The following is a 16,893-nucleotide window of genomic DNA, read 5'->3' as shown; positions in this document are numbered from 1 at the left end:
AATTTCAAATTTTGTTTTCTATTTTGTAAAACAAATAATTTTAGCTCTAAATAAATTGTTTATACTGTAAGCAACCAACTCAGGTAAATGCACTTTTCCATAATCAGCAGAAATCAAACTATCCAACCCCCAAAACCAAAGCATACAGGATTCCCCAAAGCCAAAGCATACAGGATTTCAGGTCCTGTTCTGCCTTCCAAGTTATGTGCTGCCTGAGAGATAAATGGAAGCACAGAAACAGGCTGCTCATAGTAGCCCTATTACTGCGCTTTTAAATAAAGCCTGAATCAGCTGAAGTAGTAGAATTGTACATGGACTTCAGGGGGGACAGCACAGTTTCAACAAGAGATTATTAAGTATTCCCGTTCCCCTTTTGCACTAACATCTAAAATGCAGCTTACGTGTCACAACAGTTTTAAAAGATGTGGAACCTGAGGTACAGAGGGGCTGCATCATTTGCTCTAGTATAAGACTATAGTAGCTCCACGTCACATGTCATATCCTCATATCGATCTGTAATTTTTGTGCAGTTATTGGAAGTGTGAATTATGAATCAGCTGATACATGCATAAGATTATAACAGGGCATAGGTGCTCACTAACTATGAAATTTTAAATTTCTTTTGGTTTCCCCAAGCTGCTTGTGTCTTGTTATCCAAAATCTGTGTGGAGTGTATGACTAAGTATATATTTTGAATCATGCATATTTGTTTCTCTGTACTCTGTAAGATCTGTGCTAAATGGTTATTTTAGACACAAATTATATGGAGACTGGCTTTGCCATTCTACATACACAAAGTGAGCTCACTTACCTTCCTAGGAAGAGAAAACAGGAATGTATATTTTTTCTTTGTCCTGTCAGATTATTAAAATTTTATTTAAACTTTCTCTTAACTGCTTCATAAACTTTGTCAATTAACCACATCTCTATCAAACAGTATATAGCTGTAATCAAATTAAATTACTGTGCAGTAGCTTTCATTATGCAGTGACACACTTTTGTAAGGGCTTTTGTAAGGGCTACAGAAAGATCTTAATTACAAGTCTAGATGTTCCTGAAAAGGGAGAAAAAAAACAGGGTTTTTTCAGCTTCTTAAGGATGTAGTGGCTGCATTTATAGCTGAAGATGTCCACTACTGAATTGGGATGTATGGGTTTGGTTCTCCTTCAGGACCCTGCAGGCTTGGTTTTGTAATAAATTCAATGTGCAAGTACTAATTATATTCTGCAGAGTAATAAAACCGGCAGAAATTTGCCTTTAGAAAACATGAATGAATCTTGTATTCATTAATGTGGCAATCATATTATAAGCATCCCGCACAGAAATTTGTATAATAAAACCCCTGCCCCAGCCACATCAGACCACAGATTTCTCCCCACAAGTAAACCAACGCATGCAGAAAACCGTCATCTTGTCTGAGGAGAAAAAGGAGCACTGGGTTCTTGATCCAGAGCATTTCCATGGCCGTAGCTGTTCAGCACTAACCTGAGAGGTATTGTGCACTGCCCAACGAAGGAGCACTGCCTGGGAGGGCAGCTGTGAGCCGGCCACAAACAAGAGGTGCAGGTGGAGCTCCCTTAACCATCTCTTCTATGGTCTTATGCAACTTTACCAAGGAACTGGGTCCATACGTGGCAGGAGGGTCTGTAAGCCAGAGTGAGGGCTAGAGAACAGGACAGGTTCACAAAGGAGTTAGGGCATATGCCCAACAGTAATCATGAGGACACTCTGCTACCAGAGCTTTGTCTGCTTTATGGCCTCTGCTCATTGCAACATATGAGATCATGTCCAGAGTTGGCATCCAGTTGACATCAAAGTACCCTGGTTAATGAGGAGGCATCGTGAAACCCAAAGGCTGTGCAGCTCATAATCACTCTCACAAGTGGAAACAGAAGTATTTTAGGAGTTTTCCCTTATTAGCTGATGGGAGGCAACTTGCAACGCTGCCAGTAGTGGCCCTGTGCCTGCCAGAGAGAGGGCAGGACCCTGGGACCACAGCGATGTGGTGAGGGGTCACCTGGTTTCTCATCAGTGTGCTTGAACGAAGGTTGGTGCTCAGGGACAGCACATCCTGGAGTTAAACACAGGCACGAAGTACACAGAAAGCAGAAAACAGGTCAGGTTGTTTAAGCCTGAGTTGAAAAAATAGCAGGAGTTTGAAAGGAAAGTCAGAAAGGCCAGGGCAGAAAATGAGATGCATCTAGCATGAGATAAGGGTGGCAAAATCAATCATCCTCATAAGAAGCAACCCAGGTGAAGGAGACCTATTGAAAGATGTTGCGGAGAAGGCAGCAGTGTTTTTGTCGTCTTTTTTCTTTTCACTAATTTTCATTAAAAGTTCAGCTGTAACTAGATGCCTAGCACAATTAATAGCAGTGACTGAGCAGTAAAATCGAAGTCTAGAATAAGAAAAGACTAAGTCAGAGAGTACTCAAATCATTTAGATCTTTTTTAATTGGTTGCACCCAGTGACCTTCATAGTACGGTCTTTAAAGAGCAAGCTTTCTAAGTCTGAAACAGATTTAACAGGTAGGACTCACTTCTGATGATGGCTGGGCAGAGAAGCAGATGTATGTAGTACTCACTTCAAGAGGAAGAAGGTAGGAATGATAGAGCAACTACCTTAAGTCAACTCCCCAGAAAAAATCTGCAGGAAATAATGAAGCAAAGGAATATGAGACACCTGGGAGATAACAAAGCAGGGAGCTCACCAGAGGCAAATTTTGGTCAAGATAAGGTCAGGCCAAATCAGTGTGACTCTTTCTCAAGCAGGGTAAGACCCATTGTTAGTAGGGGAGGAACAGAGGGTATCATACATACTTGACATGAGTAAAGCTTTTGGTACTTGTCTCACCTGACAGGCTCGCAGTAACGTAGGGGAATGTGGTCATGATGATGTGATTTTAAGCTGGATGGAGACTGGTTGTCTGTACCAAGAGAATGTCTATCAGTGTATCTAAAGATCAAGAGTGAAGGTTCAGGAAAAAATCTTCTCTGGTCTGCTTTTTTAGTGTTTTTATTGACAAACTGGGATGATGAAATAGAGGGTACACTTATGAAAATTTTGGACCACATAAAATTGGGAAAAACTGCAAGTATGTTGGAGAGCAGGATTAGAAATAAAATAACTTCGGTAAAATTCAGTGTCCTTTCTGTAGTGTCAAGGACAAAATTGTACATCAACTTAAATAGTTGACAGTGAAAACATGGAAGTGGGAACAAAACAGAAAGGACCTGAAGGTTACACTGGATTAAACAGCAGACAGGAGTGGGCTATGTTGCAAAAAAATGAAAATAGATTCATGAGCACATCCTGTAAAAATTGTCAGGCCACAACTGGAATACGTTTCTGCATTTTCAGCTTATTGATTCCAGTTGATACAGCCTAGAGGAGAGCAACATGGATGATCACGAGTCTAGAAGGATGGTCTGTAAGAAAAGACTGAGCAAGCTAAAGTCCTTTAGTCTTAGAGAGAAGAATAATTGTGTATGTGGTAACAAGTACTTAAAAGGCTTTGGCAAAAAAAGGGATAATCGGCTTTCTGCCTCTATGGTATATAAGAAACAAAGTAATGGGCTTCATCTGCCCCTGGCAAGATTCAGGTAAGCCACAGAGAAATACTTTCTAACGGTCAAGACAGCACAGCCCTTTAATAAATTGCTTTGAGAAATTGTGGAGTCTCTAGTATCAGAGGTCTTTAAGCATAAATTGGACTAACTATTGTAGATGTATTTGATGCTGCCAGGGAGCATAGAAAGGAGTAGATGATTCAGGTGCAGTCCTACTTTTCTACAGTTCTGTGTAATAGGTACCATAAATAAAATTAAGGAAAAAGGCCAGACCAATACTCATTTTTTTCTCTTGTCATAAAAACTTTCAAGTTAGATAGGAACCTGAATTATTAAAGGATAAACAAAGAGCAAAAGGAACTCTTACACAGCAATTAGAAAGAAGCTTAAAAAAAGGGGATAAAAAAGATCTTGCTGCTGCAGTCACAATTAGAGTCACAGCAATTGTTCACTCATGAGTTGCTGTTGTGTACCATGGGAATAAAGGCCAAGATGAAGGCTGCCTTTATTTTAACTGTTAAGTCTTTCAGAGAAGAGCCTGTATATTCTTCCCATCTCAGTGTCATGCTGCGTCTGTTCTCAACATTTATCGAAGAGTTTTAAGACTAGCATGCTTAACTTTGCTAGAATACATTTCTCCCAGATTATCTGAGATATCTACACTAATAAGGCTGTACCCCACTGTGTGCCTGAAGCACGGCCGATTCCCCGGCCTGGCCTACTTACATCTCATTGGCCAAAGCAGTTGAAAAAGAAGCTTGATCATAGGATGCGCAAATATATTTTTTCACTATTTATTTTATTTCCTTTGCATTTAAATTCACTGATTTAATACAGACTGCTCAGGGTCTCTAGTGTTTCCATTTTACTTTTTCTTGTTCACTGTCTTTCGCTAAATGGAACAGCCATATGTTCCTTAAAAGCAGTACTGTCCCTATTTATAGCATCTGCCTTGATGTGGCATTCAAAAAAAAAAAATAATCAGAGGAAAAGGTAAATGAGAAAGCATAATTTCTCTTCCCCATGCCGTTGGCCAGCTGCTCAGATGGAACTGCTATGCATGGAGGCTTTTTCCACAAGGTCTTCTTCCACGGGCCTTGCTTGTGAGGTCCCGTGGAGGTCTCTCTCCCATCTACATCTCATCAGGCCAGACAAAGTGCTGATATTCTACAAGTAAATCTTACATTTTACTACATAGATGTTACAGGACATAACTAGGGCTAAATATATCCATGTAATGTTGCCATGGAAATACAGAATTTTGATGCAAATATAAATTTTCTGTATCCACCTTATTTGGCTAACACAAATTAGCAAAGTTGCAATCAGAGAACTGTGATACCTGTATTTTCTTTTAGTGGTTGGCATTGTCTACTGAAAATCAGAAGAAAGTGAAAACAGGACATTTTAGCTACTATAAGAGAGTCATGTCATGATCACATTTTATGTGCATGCTATGTTAAACTCTTGTACAGCACTGTGCATCTAAAATCCATCCATAGAATTCAAATTGGGGAAAGTGATGTAATTCAGCAATGTCTAGATCGTAAGGTGAGTCAGTATGCTTGCTCTGGCTTGATATCTGGGCCTTGATCTCCTCACTTAATCACATCAGTTAGTCATTAAGAGACATAGCATATAAATAGTAGAGCACAGGCTATCTGTTTTACAATGAGAGTATGCAATCCCCAAAGCTGTACGCCAAATTCGGAGAGTCTTTGAACTTGTGCTGCAGAGGCACTGGCTGCAAAGGAACATGACACTTATTAAAATCAATATGTGAGAAATAAAGAGAAGAGCAATCAAAATAGAGCATATATAAATTGAAATAAGTGTTATACAAAGTGGATTATGCTAATTTAACTAAATCTGTTTCTAAATCAAGATAGTTTAACTCAAGAATATTGTTCACGTATATACAAGACAATGTAAACCAAGTAGTCTTCAATACCCATGCTACATGGGGAGCAGAACTGTTGGGACTGGTGAAAATTTTCAGACAATTCCCAGGGTATTTATCAAGTAAGGGGGCAATGCTGAAAATGGACAGTCTTCGAAGGTCCCATTCATAGTGGGTTGTGGAGCAGGAGACGTGCTCAGTGAATGACAGGTGGCTCAGGCTGGAGGACAGGAGGTCACTGCGTGTGCTGGAGACCTTTAGTAACAAGTGGAGGCAGGTACCTTTTACAGAAGTTCAGCCAGCAGTCTCTCCCTTCAGAGGGCTGGGGATCCGTGAGGCTAGCTGGTACTTTTGTGTGGTTGAAGAATGGGATTTCCATAACAGTGAAAACACTGGGGTGGGTTTTTTGTCTGTTTTGCCCTTTTGTCTGTTACTTCACAACCAGACTATTGACCCTATTGGCCAACTCAACAAAATTTGACAGGAAGCTAGGTCTCAAAGATAAGAGATGCCAACAGTAGGTCTGTTAAACCCATGACTTGGCAGCTTGAGGCAGCCCCATCTGCATGCATGGCTGGTCCAAGCACCACAGGTATTGTCTTGTGCCAAAATATGAAGTCAAGCAAGAGAAACAGCGGGAGGGAGAGGACAGAGCAGCAGGGACTGAGATTAGGGATTATAGCAACCATGACAGGATCTACATGGATTGCAGGGAGAGGTGAGAGGAGGTATATGGGTGGGCAGAAATTCTGGGCTAGGATGCTGGGGAGATAAGGGGAGGTGTGATGGAGAGGGTAGGAGCAGCTGCAGGAGTTGTGAGGAGGGGATGAGAGAGAGAGCTCAGACTATTGCAGTGGCAGTCTTTGAAAGATGTGGGCCAGGTTATTGAGGCAATTCACATTTGTTGGGCTCCCCCGTCCTGCAAATTTTCTGCAAATGTTGGGCCAGGTAGAGGAGGGAAATTTTCCTACATGGGGTCTTACGAGTATGTAATAAAAAAAGAGGTAACACTGCAAGTTTAATAAAAGTCTGTTAAAAAGTCAGTCAGTCTTGAGGCACAATCGCAGTTAGCAGATGTTATTGGTTATGGTTCTTGCTATGTCTTGAGAAGCAGCCCTGCGAGCCAGTCTCACTTTACGACTTAAAAGGGAGGAAAAGTTGAACAGCTTCTCCCAAAGTATTTCCCAAATTTCCCTCGCACAAAAATGTGATTCTGGGAAGAGAAGAAAATTTCAGTATTTTCAGCCTCACACCATGAAATGTTTCTAAGATTATGGGCATGTGTATAAAAGGACCCACTAAAAGACTGCAGGCGTGACTGGAACATTTCTCTGCACAACTTTGGTCAAAGATCTTTTGTATGAATGAATGGGAAGTGTCTGCTTTCCATCAAACAATGGGGAAATGTCTGATCCTTCTTCCTCCTACAGAGTCAGCTAAACCAATTTGCAGCACGTCAACACAGATCAGTTCAGACATCTCTTTCTGTCCACTCCAACTTGATTGCTTTTGGTGCAATCCCTGTGTGCCACTGTTACCTCTGCATGTCAAACACACCAGTGCTATGCTGTAGGAGCATCTTTGCTACAGTTATGTCTTCGTTGGCAAAGATGTATTTTTATCCAGGGTGGACATGATTGTGTGCAGCCACGCAGATATGACCACATTAAATGATGTAGCAGCATGCAGTCCATCAGTTTCCATATATTGTTGCCTGCTTTTACCTTGGATAACTGATTAGCTGTCGCGTGGTAGGAAACACAGCTGGCACAAGCACTTAGATTTCACTGTGAAGTAAAGTAGATGAGAGTCTTTGGCTGATCTCCATGAGCCACGTCATGACAAATACTGTGACTTAAAGATTTTAGAGAAAGTCAACAAAGCATTTATCGCACTGTGAGAAACACATGCTTAAAACGCACTCGGTGTCACTAAAACAGAGCCCTATGAAAGAGCAGTGTATCCTTAATTTATGTTATTTAATCACTGGCAACTTTTACAAACTAAAATTCCAATGAGATACACAGTCAAGAATTCATCTCAGATGCTAACTGAGGTGCACACTGTAGCTGGGCTTTCTAGTTGAATATTCAACCATTTGTCATTTGCTGCGTAACAGTGCGCACACAGGGGGTTTTTTAATACTGACAGCACAGCTGAGAGAGATGCTGCTAAAATGTAAACCAGAAGATGTTCAAACAAGATAATGTGATTTTCCCCTTAAGCTTTCTTCCAGGGCTTCAGATGTTTCTGCTGAATGTTTTATCAACAAGAAAAACAGAATTTGTTTCACTATTTTATCCTTTTTTGTCTATCAGTATCTTACATGCTTTGGAGCTCTCAGCACAGGAAAAGCACAGACCTGTTGGAGCAGGTCCAGAGGAGGGCCACAAAAATGGTCAGAGGGCTGGAGCACCTCTCCTTTGAGGATAGACTGAGAGAGTGGGGTTGTTCAGCCTGGAGAACAGAAGGCTCTGGGGAGATCCTATTGTGGCCTTTCAGGACTTAAAGGGGGCTTTTAAGAAAGGTGGGATCAGACTTTTTATCAGGGCCTGTTGCAACAGGAGAAGTGTTGATGGTTTTAAACTAAAAAAGCATGTATTTAGAGATAAGAAGGATTTTTTTTGCAATGAGAGTGGTGAAACACTAGAACAGTTTGCCCAGAGAGGTGGTAGATGCCCCACCCCTGGAAACATTCAAGGTCAGGTTGGATGGGGCTTTGAGCAACCTGATCTAGTTGAAGATGTCCCTGCTTATTTTAGGGTGTTTGGACTAGACAACCTTCAAAGGTCCCTTCCAACCCAAACTATTCTATGATTCTATATATTTTTTTCTCTGTTTGTCTATAGCAGTGTAAGAGGCAGCCATATATTCCAGAAATTCTTCTTTCCGTTAGTGCAAGGCAGGAATAGCATCTTTAAAGGAATTCAGTGGTGGGTGAATTGAAGTATGCTGCATGTGCTTCAGGGACACAGATCAATTTTTGAGACTCTGCAATTGGGTGGTTTTAAAACCCTTGAGGAGTCTGCTCCAGGGATTTTATAGTTGGCCCAGGATGCTTGTTACATCTTACGACTCAAAGGTGTCTATTTAATAGTTTAATAGTTGTATGACCATTTTCTTATCTCTCCGAATGTTATAATGTGCAGAAACTACCTTCCTCTGAGCCAGACTTTGATATCTCAATATCTATTAGATTACTTCCTAGAAGCTACCACTGGATTTAAAAAGTCAATAATACTTTCTGAAATGTTTTTCTTCTCAAATGGATGTGATACTATCTTTGTCATCCTAGGTCAGTTTCCTGTTCAGATTACAATATGCATCCAAGGATCCTGTGCTGAGCAGTTTTGCAGAAAAAAAGCTGCTGAAAATTAGTTTAGTGAATGTGTATCACACACACAGCAGATTATTATTCTGCTGCTATAGATTATTAGGAAGATGTTAACTCATGCTTGACCATAACATCTAATTCTCGCTTAAATGTTTTGACTTTCTCTTGTTCTAGTACCTGCATGCAAATGGGATTGTGCATCGTGACTTGAAGCCGGAAAATCTACTCTATGCAACGCCAGCACCAGATGCACCACTAAAAATCGGTGAGCAGCATTAAGTGTCTGCTTCCCTAATTCCTTTGTACCAATAATATGTGCTAACTGATGTTTACAGTGTAATATGTCTCACCACCACTTTATTTGAAGCTAACGCTTATACTCAAATGAACAGCGTGTTACTTCTTCAGCAGCACAGCTGTGCATGGTGTTTCTAAAAACAATACAAAACTAGATGCTTGCTTAGAGAATTTATAGCCAAAATTGCACAGAACATGGCAGACAATAAAGCACTCAGGAGGAATGAGAAGGATCATGAGATCAGTGTACAGCTGTGTGCACCACCGCTGTGCCCCTTCTTTTTGTTAAACTGGTATTTTAAGAGGAAAGATTCATTGGCATGAAAGTACAAATGTGCAGATAAGCAGTAGAAGGCAAACTGAGCAAGGCTGACTTCTGTTTTGAAGGCAGCTTTGAGGGATAAGAAGAATTGATCTTCGCAAAGAACATAGGGAATCTGTCTGAAGCACAGTCAGCACCACGGGTGGGGGGGTGAGGAGGGAGAAGGTGAGACCAGGCTCTCCTGAACAGTAATGTATTATGCCAGTTCTGTTGGGAATGGTGGCCACTTGCAAAGGGCGTGACCTCCAAAAATGCTGGGTATGCCCAGTTTTTGCTTGAGCAAAGAGGAGCTCTGTGCAGTGCTCCTGAGCTGTATGTAACCAGTTTGGAAATACCACCTCGTGCTCCCTTACCACGGAATGTGGGGGCATGGGAGCATGCAAGGATTGAATGTTGCCATGTTCGTCAGACCAGTGTTCATCATGGGTTTCAGGATTTCAGGAAATCAGCCAGATTTCCACGAACTAGTCTCAACCAATTTAATAAAAATTTCAAGGAAAGTCTTACATCTCAGGGCGATGGTATCTTACTTTACATTTTGTCCTAGTTCTTATCTTTCCTGGAAGGGGTCTAAACAGCTCTAAAGTGATAGTTTAGTGCAGCACCCAGCGGCCTTGGTTTGATGGTCAGAGTGGTGTAGGGACTTCTGAAGCATTTTCCTAAATGCTGTGATTCTTCGTGTTTTGGGTAAGATTATTGCCTTATTTAAATTGAAATCTTATTTACAATGAGTTGCAGTGTTTATAAAAGTAAAGTTTATTTAGGTTTAGATAAATAATAATGCATGAATGATAAACATTTAGGGACAAGTGAACCCTAACTATGCATGTCTAGAATAAAATAGGAACTATTTTTATCCTGCTCTCAAGTCAAAACATTCCCTTTTACATTCACTGTAACAAAGAAAAACCCTTTTATTTTGCTTTTTTAAGGCCAGATTGTCATCACCTAAATTGAAATTTGAAGGAGCTCAGTTTATTCTCAGAGAAAACTAAGAGTTGTGAAGACTTCAGTTTTTATGTCTTTTAAAAAATGAGTCATGCAAGTACAACATGTAACAGCATGAAGGCTCTTGCTGTCTGAGTAGTAATTCAGGGTGGAAACACTGCAAAAAGGATGATCAATAATTCTTCTGGGACAACCTCCATGCCCCTGGAAGCCCTCTATCAAAATACTGCTGTGATTTTGTCTTGCAGGGGCTGCGTACGCTGATCCTTATCCAAGAAATCATTGATGCCCAATTTTTTACCCCAAAATTGTTCTGTTAATTTTACTGAATTACTCACAGAGTGGAAGCTGACTATACACCTAAAATGCACTTCTGGATCACTGCTTATATGCCCTTAGGCATCCCGTTGTATTGGCTTTGTGCAGTCTTCAGGATAAAATACAAGCTACATTTCTGTCAAGCAAGAGCCAGGGATACTCATTTGTACGGACAAATTTTGGTACTGAATTGCAGTCTGCATAGATTCTTTAAATTGATCCTTATCTCTGGAAATGACAGTTCATTTAAAGCATAAATGTTCATTTAATTACATATAGAATGTAAAAAAAAGTTATTTTAGGAGGAAGTAAGAACATTAATATTCCTAAACAATCTTAACAGCTGACTTTGGACTTTCCAAGATTGTGGAGGATCAGGTGACCATGAAGACAGTTTGTGGAACTCCAGGGTACTGCGGTATGTTGTTTTATTATTTACAGTATACTGCACTGAAAGTGAGGATGTTACGTTTTCTCTTTCCAAGAAATGCTTCTTCCTAAAGTCAAAATTCAAAAAGCCCCTAAAAAGCAGAAATAAAAACCTAAAATTCAGAACTGCCACTGGGTTAAATTTTTCTAAACTCATATTCTCTGGCACTGAAGCTTATTAATTAAAAAATATGTTATGGTGCAAGTTCATTATTTGCATGGAAATAAGTTCTACCACTGTAAAACTGCTGAAATTACAAGAATAATATTGGAGAGGCACCAGTAGAAATTTGGACTATGGAAGGCATAATGGAAAACACTAGAAATGTATAAAGTTAATAACAATTACAAATATTTGAATATTGCTTACAGTGAATTTATCTTAAAGTATTTTTTTTTAACATAGAGGAAATTAAATTATTCCTTAGAATAGGGTCATAAATTAATCCCTTAAACCCAAATCATTTCAGCAAATACATGGTTTTGAATGCAGGCTTTACTCAGACCCTCTTTCTGGTCCACGCTGGAGTGGGACCTGTATAACAGAATTATGAGCACAGTATCAGGGAGCGCTTTGTGGCAGATCTTGTCAACTGGGGCAACTGGTGCGGATCTAGTCATCTCTTTCAGCAGTAAAAAGGCTTTGGCACTTTTAACTACTCTTTTCTCCTAAACAAAATAAGAACGAAATCATAGGTTTGCTTCAGTTTTACCAAGAGACTGAGAGTCAACATGAACTGCTGCTTACCAAAATGACTAATTTGCCTGTGTGTTCACAATACTTCAAGCAAACATCTAACTCGTGAGCTTAGCACTGTACTATGCAGGGATGGTAGTTTTAATTCCTTAGGAGCTGGTCCTGCTGCAGGTGGGGTCGTGCCCAGCCTGGCCATCCCCTCCACACAGCAGACTTTTCTTCAGCAGCAGCATGCCCAGGTCGCGGGGGACAGCACGGGCCTGTAGGATGCTCCATCCCTATGGAGCATCTCCAGCCTGCCTGCGGGCGTGTGGTCTGCGGAGCAGGGCAGACCCCTGGTGGGTTCTGGCTCAGTTTCCCGTGGTGGTGCCAAGCTGTGCAAGGCTGAGCCGCTGTCAGTGGGACGGAGCCTCGTAAACTGCCTGGCAGCTTTCAGCAGAGCATCCCGGGCATGCTGTCTGGATCCCACTATGGCAACCTTGTGCACAGCTTTGCTGTCAGAGTGGGGACAGCTAGCTCCTGGACACCTCCAGAAGCTTGCCTGGGCTCCCAGAACCAGAACATGAGCCAGAAATGGATCCTTCAGTGCCAGCACATGCAAATGAAGGGGCCTCTCCAGCAAAAGAGGATTGCAGCTGCCTCTGCAGGCTCCTCGCCCTTCATTGCAAGGCACTTACATATCAGCAAACCAGCTAATGGCCAGGGAGACTGGTGGTCCCATTCACACCAGGGCAAGCCTGCTGGGCTTCCCATCGTGGGTGCTCGCCTCCAGCAACCAATGTGATCTTGTGGAAAAACCTATTTCTGCCATTCTTGCTGAACTTTAGATTCTGAATGGCCTCCTGCAAGAGGCTGCAAGTTGCTGGCAGCGTGCTGGGTGGTAAGCACCTCAGGTAGTTTTGGACAGAGCTGAGCCAAGCCATGTGGAACCTAAAGACTTGTCATTTGCTTCTGTAACTGTAGAAGCAAAGGAAAGAGGATATTGGAGAAGATCCTAAGATTACTCTGTTACCTCATAGCACAGATGATAATGCAATTCAGGTGACAAGTTCATTACCCAGTATGACATTCTCTGCCAAGCACACACACATGTGCCAAGCATGCTTTAGAGTAGCACTGAATTGTAGCCTGCTTAGTGTCGTAAAACCATACTTCATGTATTAGCTGTTAATGTTCTGGTTGTCTTCTCTCATGACAGTTATACTACAAATGCCATAAAACTGTAGTTAGTATTTAGCCCTTTTTATGCCCGTTTCTGTTTACTATAAAATAGGATAAGGCTTACTCCCATAGAAGAGCCCTCAGCATAGGGACAACTTGGTGGGGAGGGTTGAGGCTGAATGCGCTGAGCAGAAGAGAAAGGAGCTTTGTGCCTACAGACATGGTCCTGCAATCCTTTCTTTACTACCTGAGTTATCTGTCTAGGCACAATTCCGAGCGCCTGGAAAATATTCAAGCATTACTTTCCAGAAGAGGAAACCCAGGAGGGATACTGTTGAAATGCCAAATAAAACTATGAATAATTGATAGTCATAGGCTGCCAACACCCACATCCTGCCCACCCAGCCATCAGCAGCTTCTCTAGAAAGGACACAGCAACAAAACCCCATACTGGAGTCTGGATACTTTGGCATCAAGACTTGCCAATCTTGGGTCCCTGGGATGCGCAAAGTGATGCAGAGGACTGAAAACAAGAAGATGATCACCAAGAACTTAACTTGCTGAGACATTGTGCTTTCAGTGAACTTATGCCCAAGAAGGGCATAAGTGATTTCTGATAGCAGCACATAAAAATAAGCCAATTCAGAGCAGTAATTCATGATCAGTCTGTTACAGTGAACATCTAAACTAAAGCAAAATACCAGGCAAATCCATTCACCAAAAGTAAACTGCTGGAAATATTACAAAATGAAATTTACAAGCTGTATAACTGCGTAATCAGTCCAGATAGCAAGGCAGACCTATACATACAAATCTTTGGTCTCCTTTGTGGCCATTTTACAATGCTGAGGTGGAAGGAGGAGAACAGCAAAAGAAGGGCAGAAAGTGTCTTCTGCCCTTATCCTGAGCAAGAAGACATCCCAAGAAACATTGTGTTCTCTAGAAGAGAAAGCATATTGGCCATTAAACAGAGAAACTGTCGTATTCAACTCAGAACCCCACACATGGCATGAACAAACATGTCAGGGAGAACAGTGGTTAACATCTCTTCTTGGTCCATCTCCATCTCTTTCTCTGAGACCTTTGACTGCTTTGCCTGTAGCCTGTCCTGTTAGCTGCAGGTTGACCTGAGTTAAAATTAGTTGGGATCTAGCGTCCCTTCTCAAAGACTGTTCATCAGTTTACCTAGCAGAAGAATAAGGAGGCAGGGAAAGTCTGTGCTTAGACTGGCAAGCATTTGCCCAGCTGCTAGCTGTACGAGCGATGTATAGCAAACTTAGTGATTGATGTCATTTGCCTTCTATATAAGTGTTTTGCAAAAAAGCTTGATGTGTTCCCTGCGTGATAAATCCTTCAGGTAAGCTGAAGAATTCTGACCCAGCTGCCTGGAGGCTGTTAGGAAGTTGCATGTACTCTGACAGAAATCATGCTTGGGGGAGCCTTGCTCCCTTGGGATGTGGCAGCACATGCTTCGGGAGGGCTAGCTGCCCCAACGGAGACCTCCCACTGGAGGCTGGGAGCAAAGCAGAAGCACACTATGAGGGCAGTGAGGCACTGGAACAGGTTGCCCAGAGAAGTCGTTGAGGCCCCATCCCTGGAAGTGTTCAAGGTCAGGCTGGATGGGGCTTTGAGCAACCTGGTCTGGTGGGAGGTGTCCCTGCTCATGGCCCGGGGGTTGGAACTAGGTTATCTTTAAGGTCCTTTCCAACCTAAACCATTGTGCAATTCTGTGCCGGCAGCCTGGGTCAGTCTGGATGGACAACCAAAGCTTCAGGCTGAGCAGGGAGCTGTCATACATGTAGGGAAGCCCCAGCCCTTCTTGGCCCTGCTGCTCATGGCTCTGAAAGTGTAATGCGGGAAAGTGAAGAGATGTGTACCTGCTGCAGCATTGATGGACATAGGTGCAGCAAGTCCACTGTGCCCCAGAAACGTGACAGCCATTCCACGTTCATCATAGCGCCGGTGCGTGCAGGGGCTATGCTGCCATCCTGTATCACTGATGGATATTAATACAGATGCAATGGTTGCTGAGAAGAAGGGCCACTGGTACATGGTAGTGTGGCTTAGCAGTGTCTTTTTAATTATTTTTTTTCCAAATTAAATGGGTATTTTTGTCTGTGTCTAGAAGGGGAGGGGACGGAGGGTCTTGGCTCCCTCAGTACCAAGCACTTCCATTTCATTCTCTGGAGATGTGGCATTTTCATCCTGCTGCCCCAGGAGCTTTGCCCAGGGAGGTTTTCCCAGTCAGAGGCGAACCTGGAGGGTGCGTGGAGCTGTGAGCCCTGGGGGTGCCAGGGCTGGGGGTGCTTGAGGTAGGCACGTCACAGTTTGAGTGTGCCACTGTGCACATTTTTAGTCGCACACAGCAGCAAGAGATACTGTCTGAGGGATACAGTGGTCTGCTTGGCTTTCCTGGAGGTATGTCTGTCAAGCTGCTTCGGCAGAGATTAACTCCTCTTTACGGGTGCAGAGCCAGAGTCATAGAATCATAGAATGATTTAGGTTGGAAGGGACCATGAAGATCATCGGGTTCCAACTCCCCTGCCATGGGCAGGGACACCTCCCACTAGACCAGGTTGCCCAAGGCCCCATCCAGCCCCACCTTAAATATCTCCAGGGATGGGGCCTCAACGACTTCTCCGGGCAACCTGTTCCAGTGCCTCACCACCCTCAAAGTGAAAAATTTCCTCTTAATGTTTAATCTAAACCTGCCCTCTTCCAGTTTGAAGCCATTCCCCCTTGTCCTATCACTACATGCCCTAGTAAGAAGTCCTTCCCCAGCTCTCCTGTAGGTACTGGAAGGCAGCAATAAGATCTCCCTGGAGCCTTCTCTTCTCCAGGCTGAACAGCCCCAATTCTCTCAGCCTCTCCTCATAGGAGAGGTGCTCCAGCCCTCCAGTCATTCTTGTGGCCCTCTTCTGGACCTGCTGCAGCAGGTCCATGTCCTTCTTGTCGCATCCCCCAAGACTACCTGGCCTTTCCGCTTGCTCTGCACTGCAGCAAAAGCAGTTGCCTGAAATGGTCTTGTCTTTCCTTATGGTTAAAACATTACCAAAAATAAAGCCCAAATAAAGTACCAAGTAGGTAAGTAAAATACTGAAGTAAAAGTACCACCTCTTTTGTCACACTGCAGCTCTAGTGCTGCTGCAGCTTTCTGTGGTTCCTTTCACAAACATAAAAAGCAATTTGAAACCAAAGTCCACTTTTCATTTTATTCTGGCTGTGCTTGGACATCACTTCTGTTGCTTTTTACTTAGCGCAGGGAATCATTTGCCTAATTAGGGGCTTAAAGGAACAGGCCGTAACTTTTTAAAAGACATGAGTGTGGATGGAGTTTAAATTTGCTTTGTGACTGTTATTTCTGCATTCAACTTTCTTCTTACTGACAAGTGTTTTATCATCTGCAGCACCAGAGATACTACGGGGATGTGCCTATGGTCCTGAGGTGGACATGTGGTCTCTGGGGATTATCACCTACATCCTGTAAGTGCAGACAGTGCCACAGAGTGGTTCATTTGGGAGCACATGCAGGTTTTTATGACATTATGAGCTGTGCTGTTGGAGAATGCGAGATCCTGAACTTTAATTATGATATTCCTAATCTGATTTAAGTAAGTAAAATGCTAGAGAAGCATCGCAAAACAGTCAGGTTATATATTTGATAAATACAGCACTTATTCCTGAACAGCAGCAAGGTCTGCATAGAATCGCACTATTAATGTAAATGAATAGCAGCAAAGTTGCTGAAAGTAAAAATGCAGGCATACGAGTGTCAGAAGGCATCATATGTTTTTCTTTTCTCATTCACACAAACTGTGATATATACTATGATCCTAAGTACCTTCTCCACTACAGATGTGGGGAGGAGAAGTTAAAAGGGCTTGCAGTAGTTTCACAGTGCCTGTGAATATTCCCAA

At 42.5% G+C, this 16,893-nt stretch overlaps 1 protein-coding gene across 1 annotated transcript in view; it reads left to right on the top strand.

Annotated features, from left to right (window-relative positions):
• Positions 1–16,893, top strand: part of CAMK4 (calcium/calmodulin-dependent protein kinase IV) — a 106,069-nt gene that overhangs the window by 80,147 nt on the left and 9,029 nt on the right. Inside the window, exons 6-8 of the mRNA XM_009893836.1 lie at positions 8,979–9,069; positions 11,033–11,107; positions 16,384–16,459. Coding sequence (XP_009892138.1) covers positions 8,979–9,069; positions 11,033–11,107; positions 16,384–16,459 — 242 coding nt within the window. The remainder of the gene's footprint in view (positions 1–8,978; positions 9,070–11,032; positions 11,108–16,383; positions 16,460–16,893) is intronic.

The sequence above is a fragment of the Charadrius vociferus genome, unplaced genomic scaffold (genome assembly GCF_000708025.1).
Source record: "Charadrius vociferus isolate BGI_N301 unplaced genomic scaffold, ASM70802v2 scaffold158, whole genome shotgun sequence".
NCBI lineage: Eukaryota > Metazoa > Chordata > Aves > Charadriiformes > Charadriidae > Charadrius > Charadrius vociferus.
This window is presented reverse-complemented; position numbering and strand designations above follow the sequence as displayed.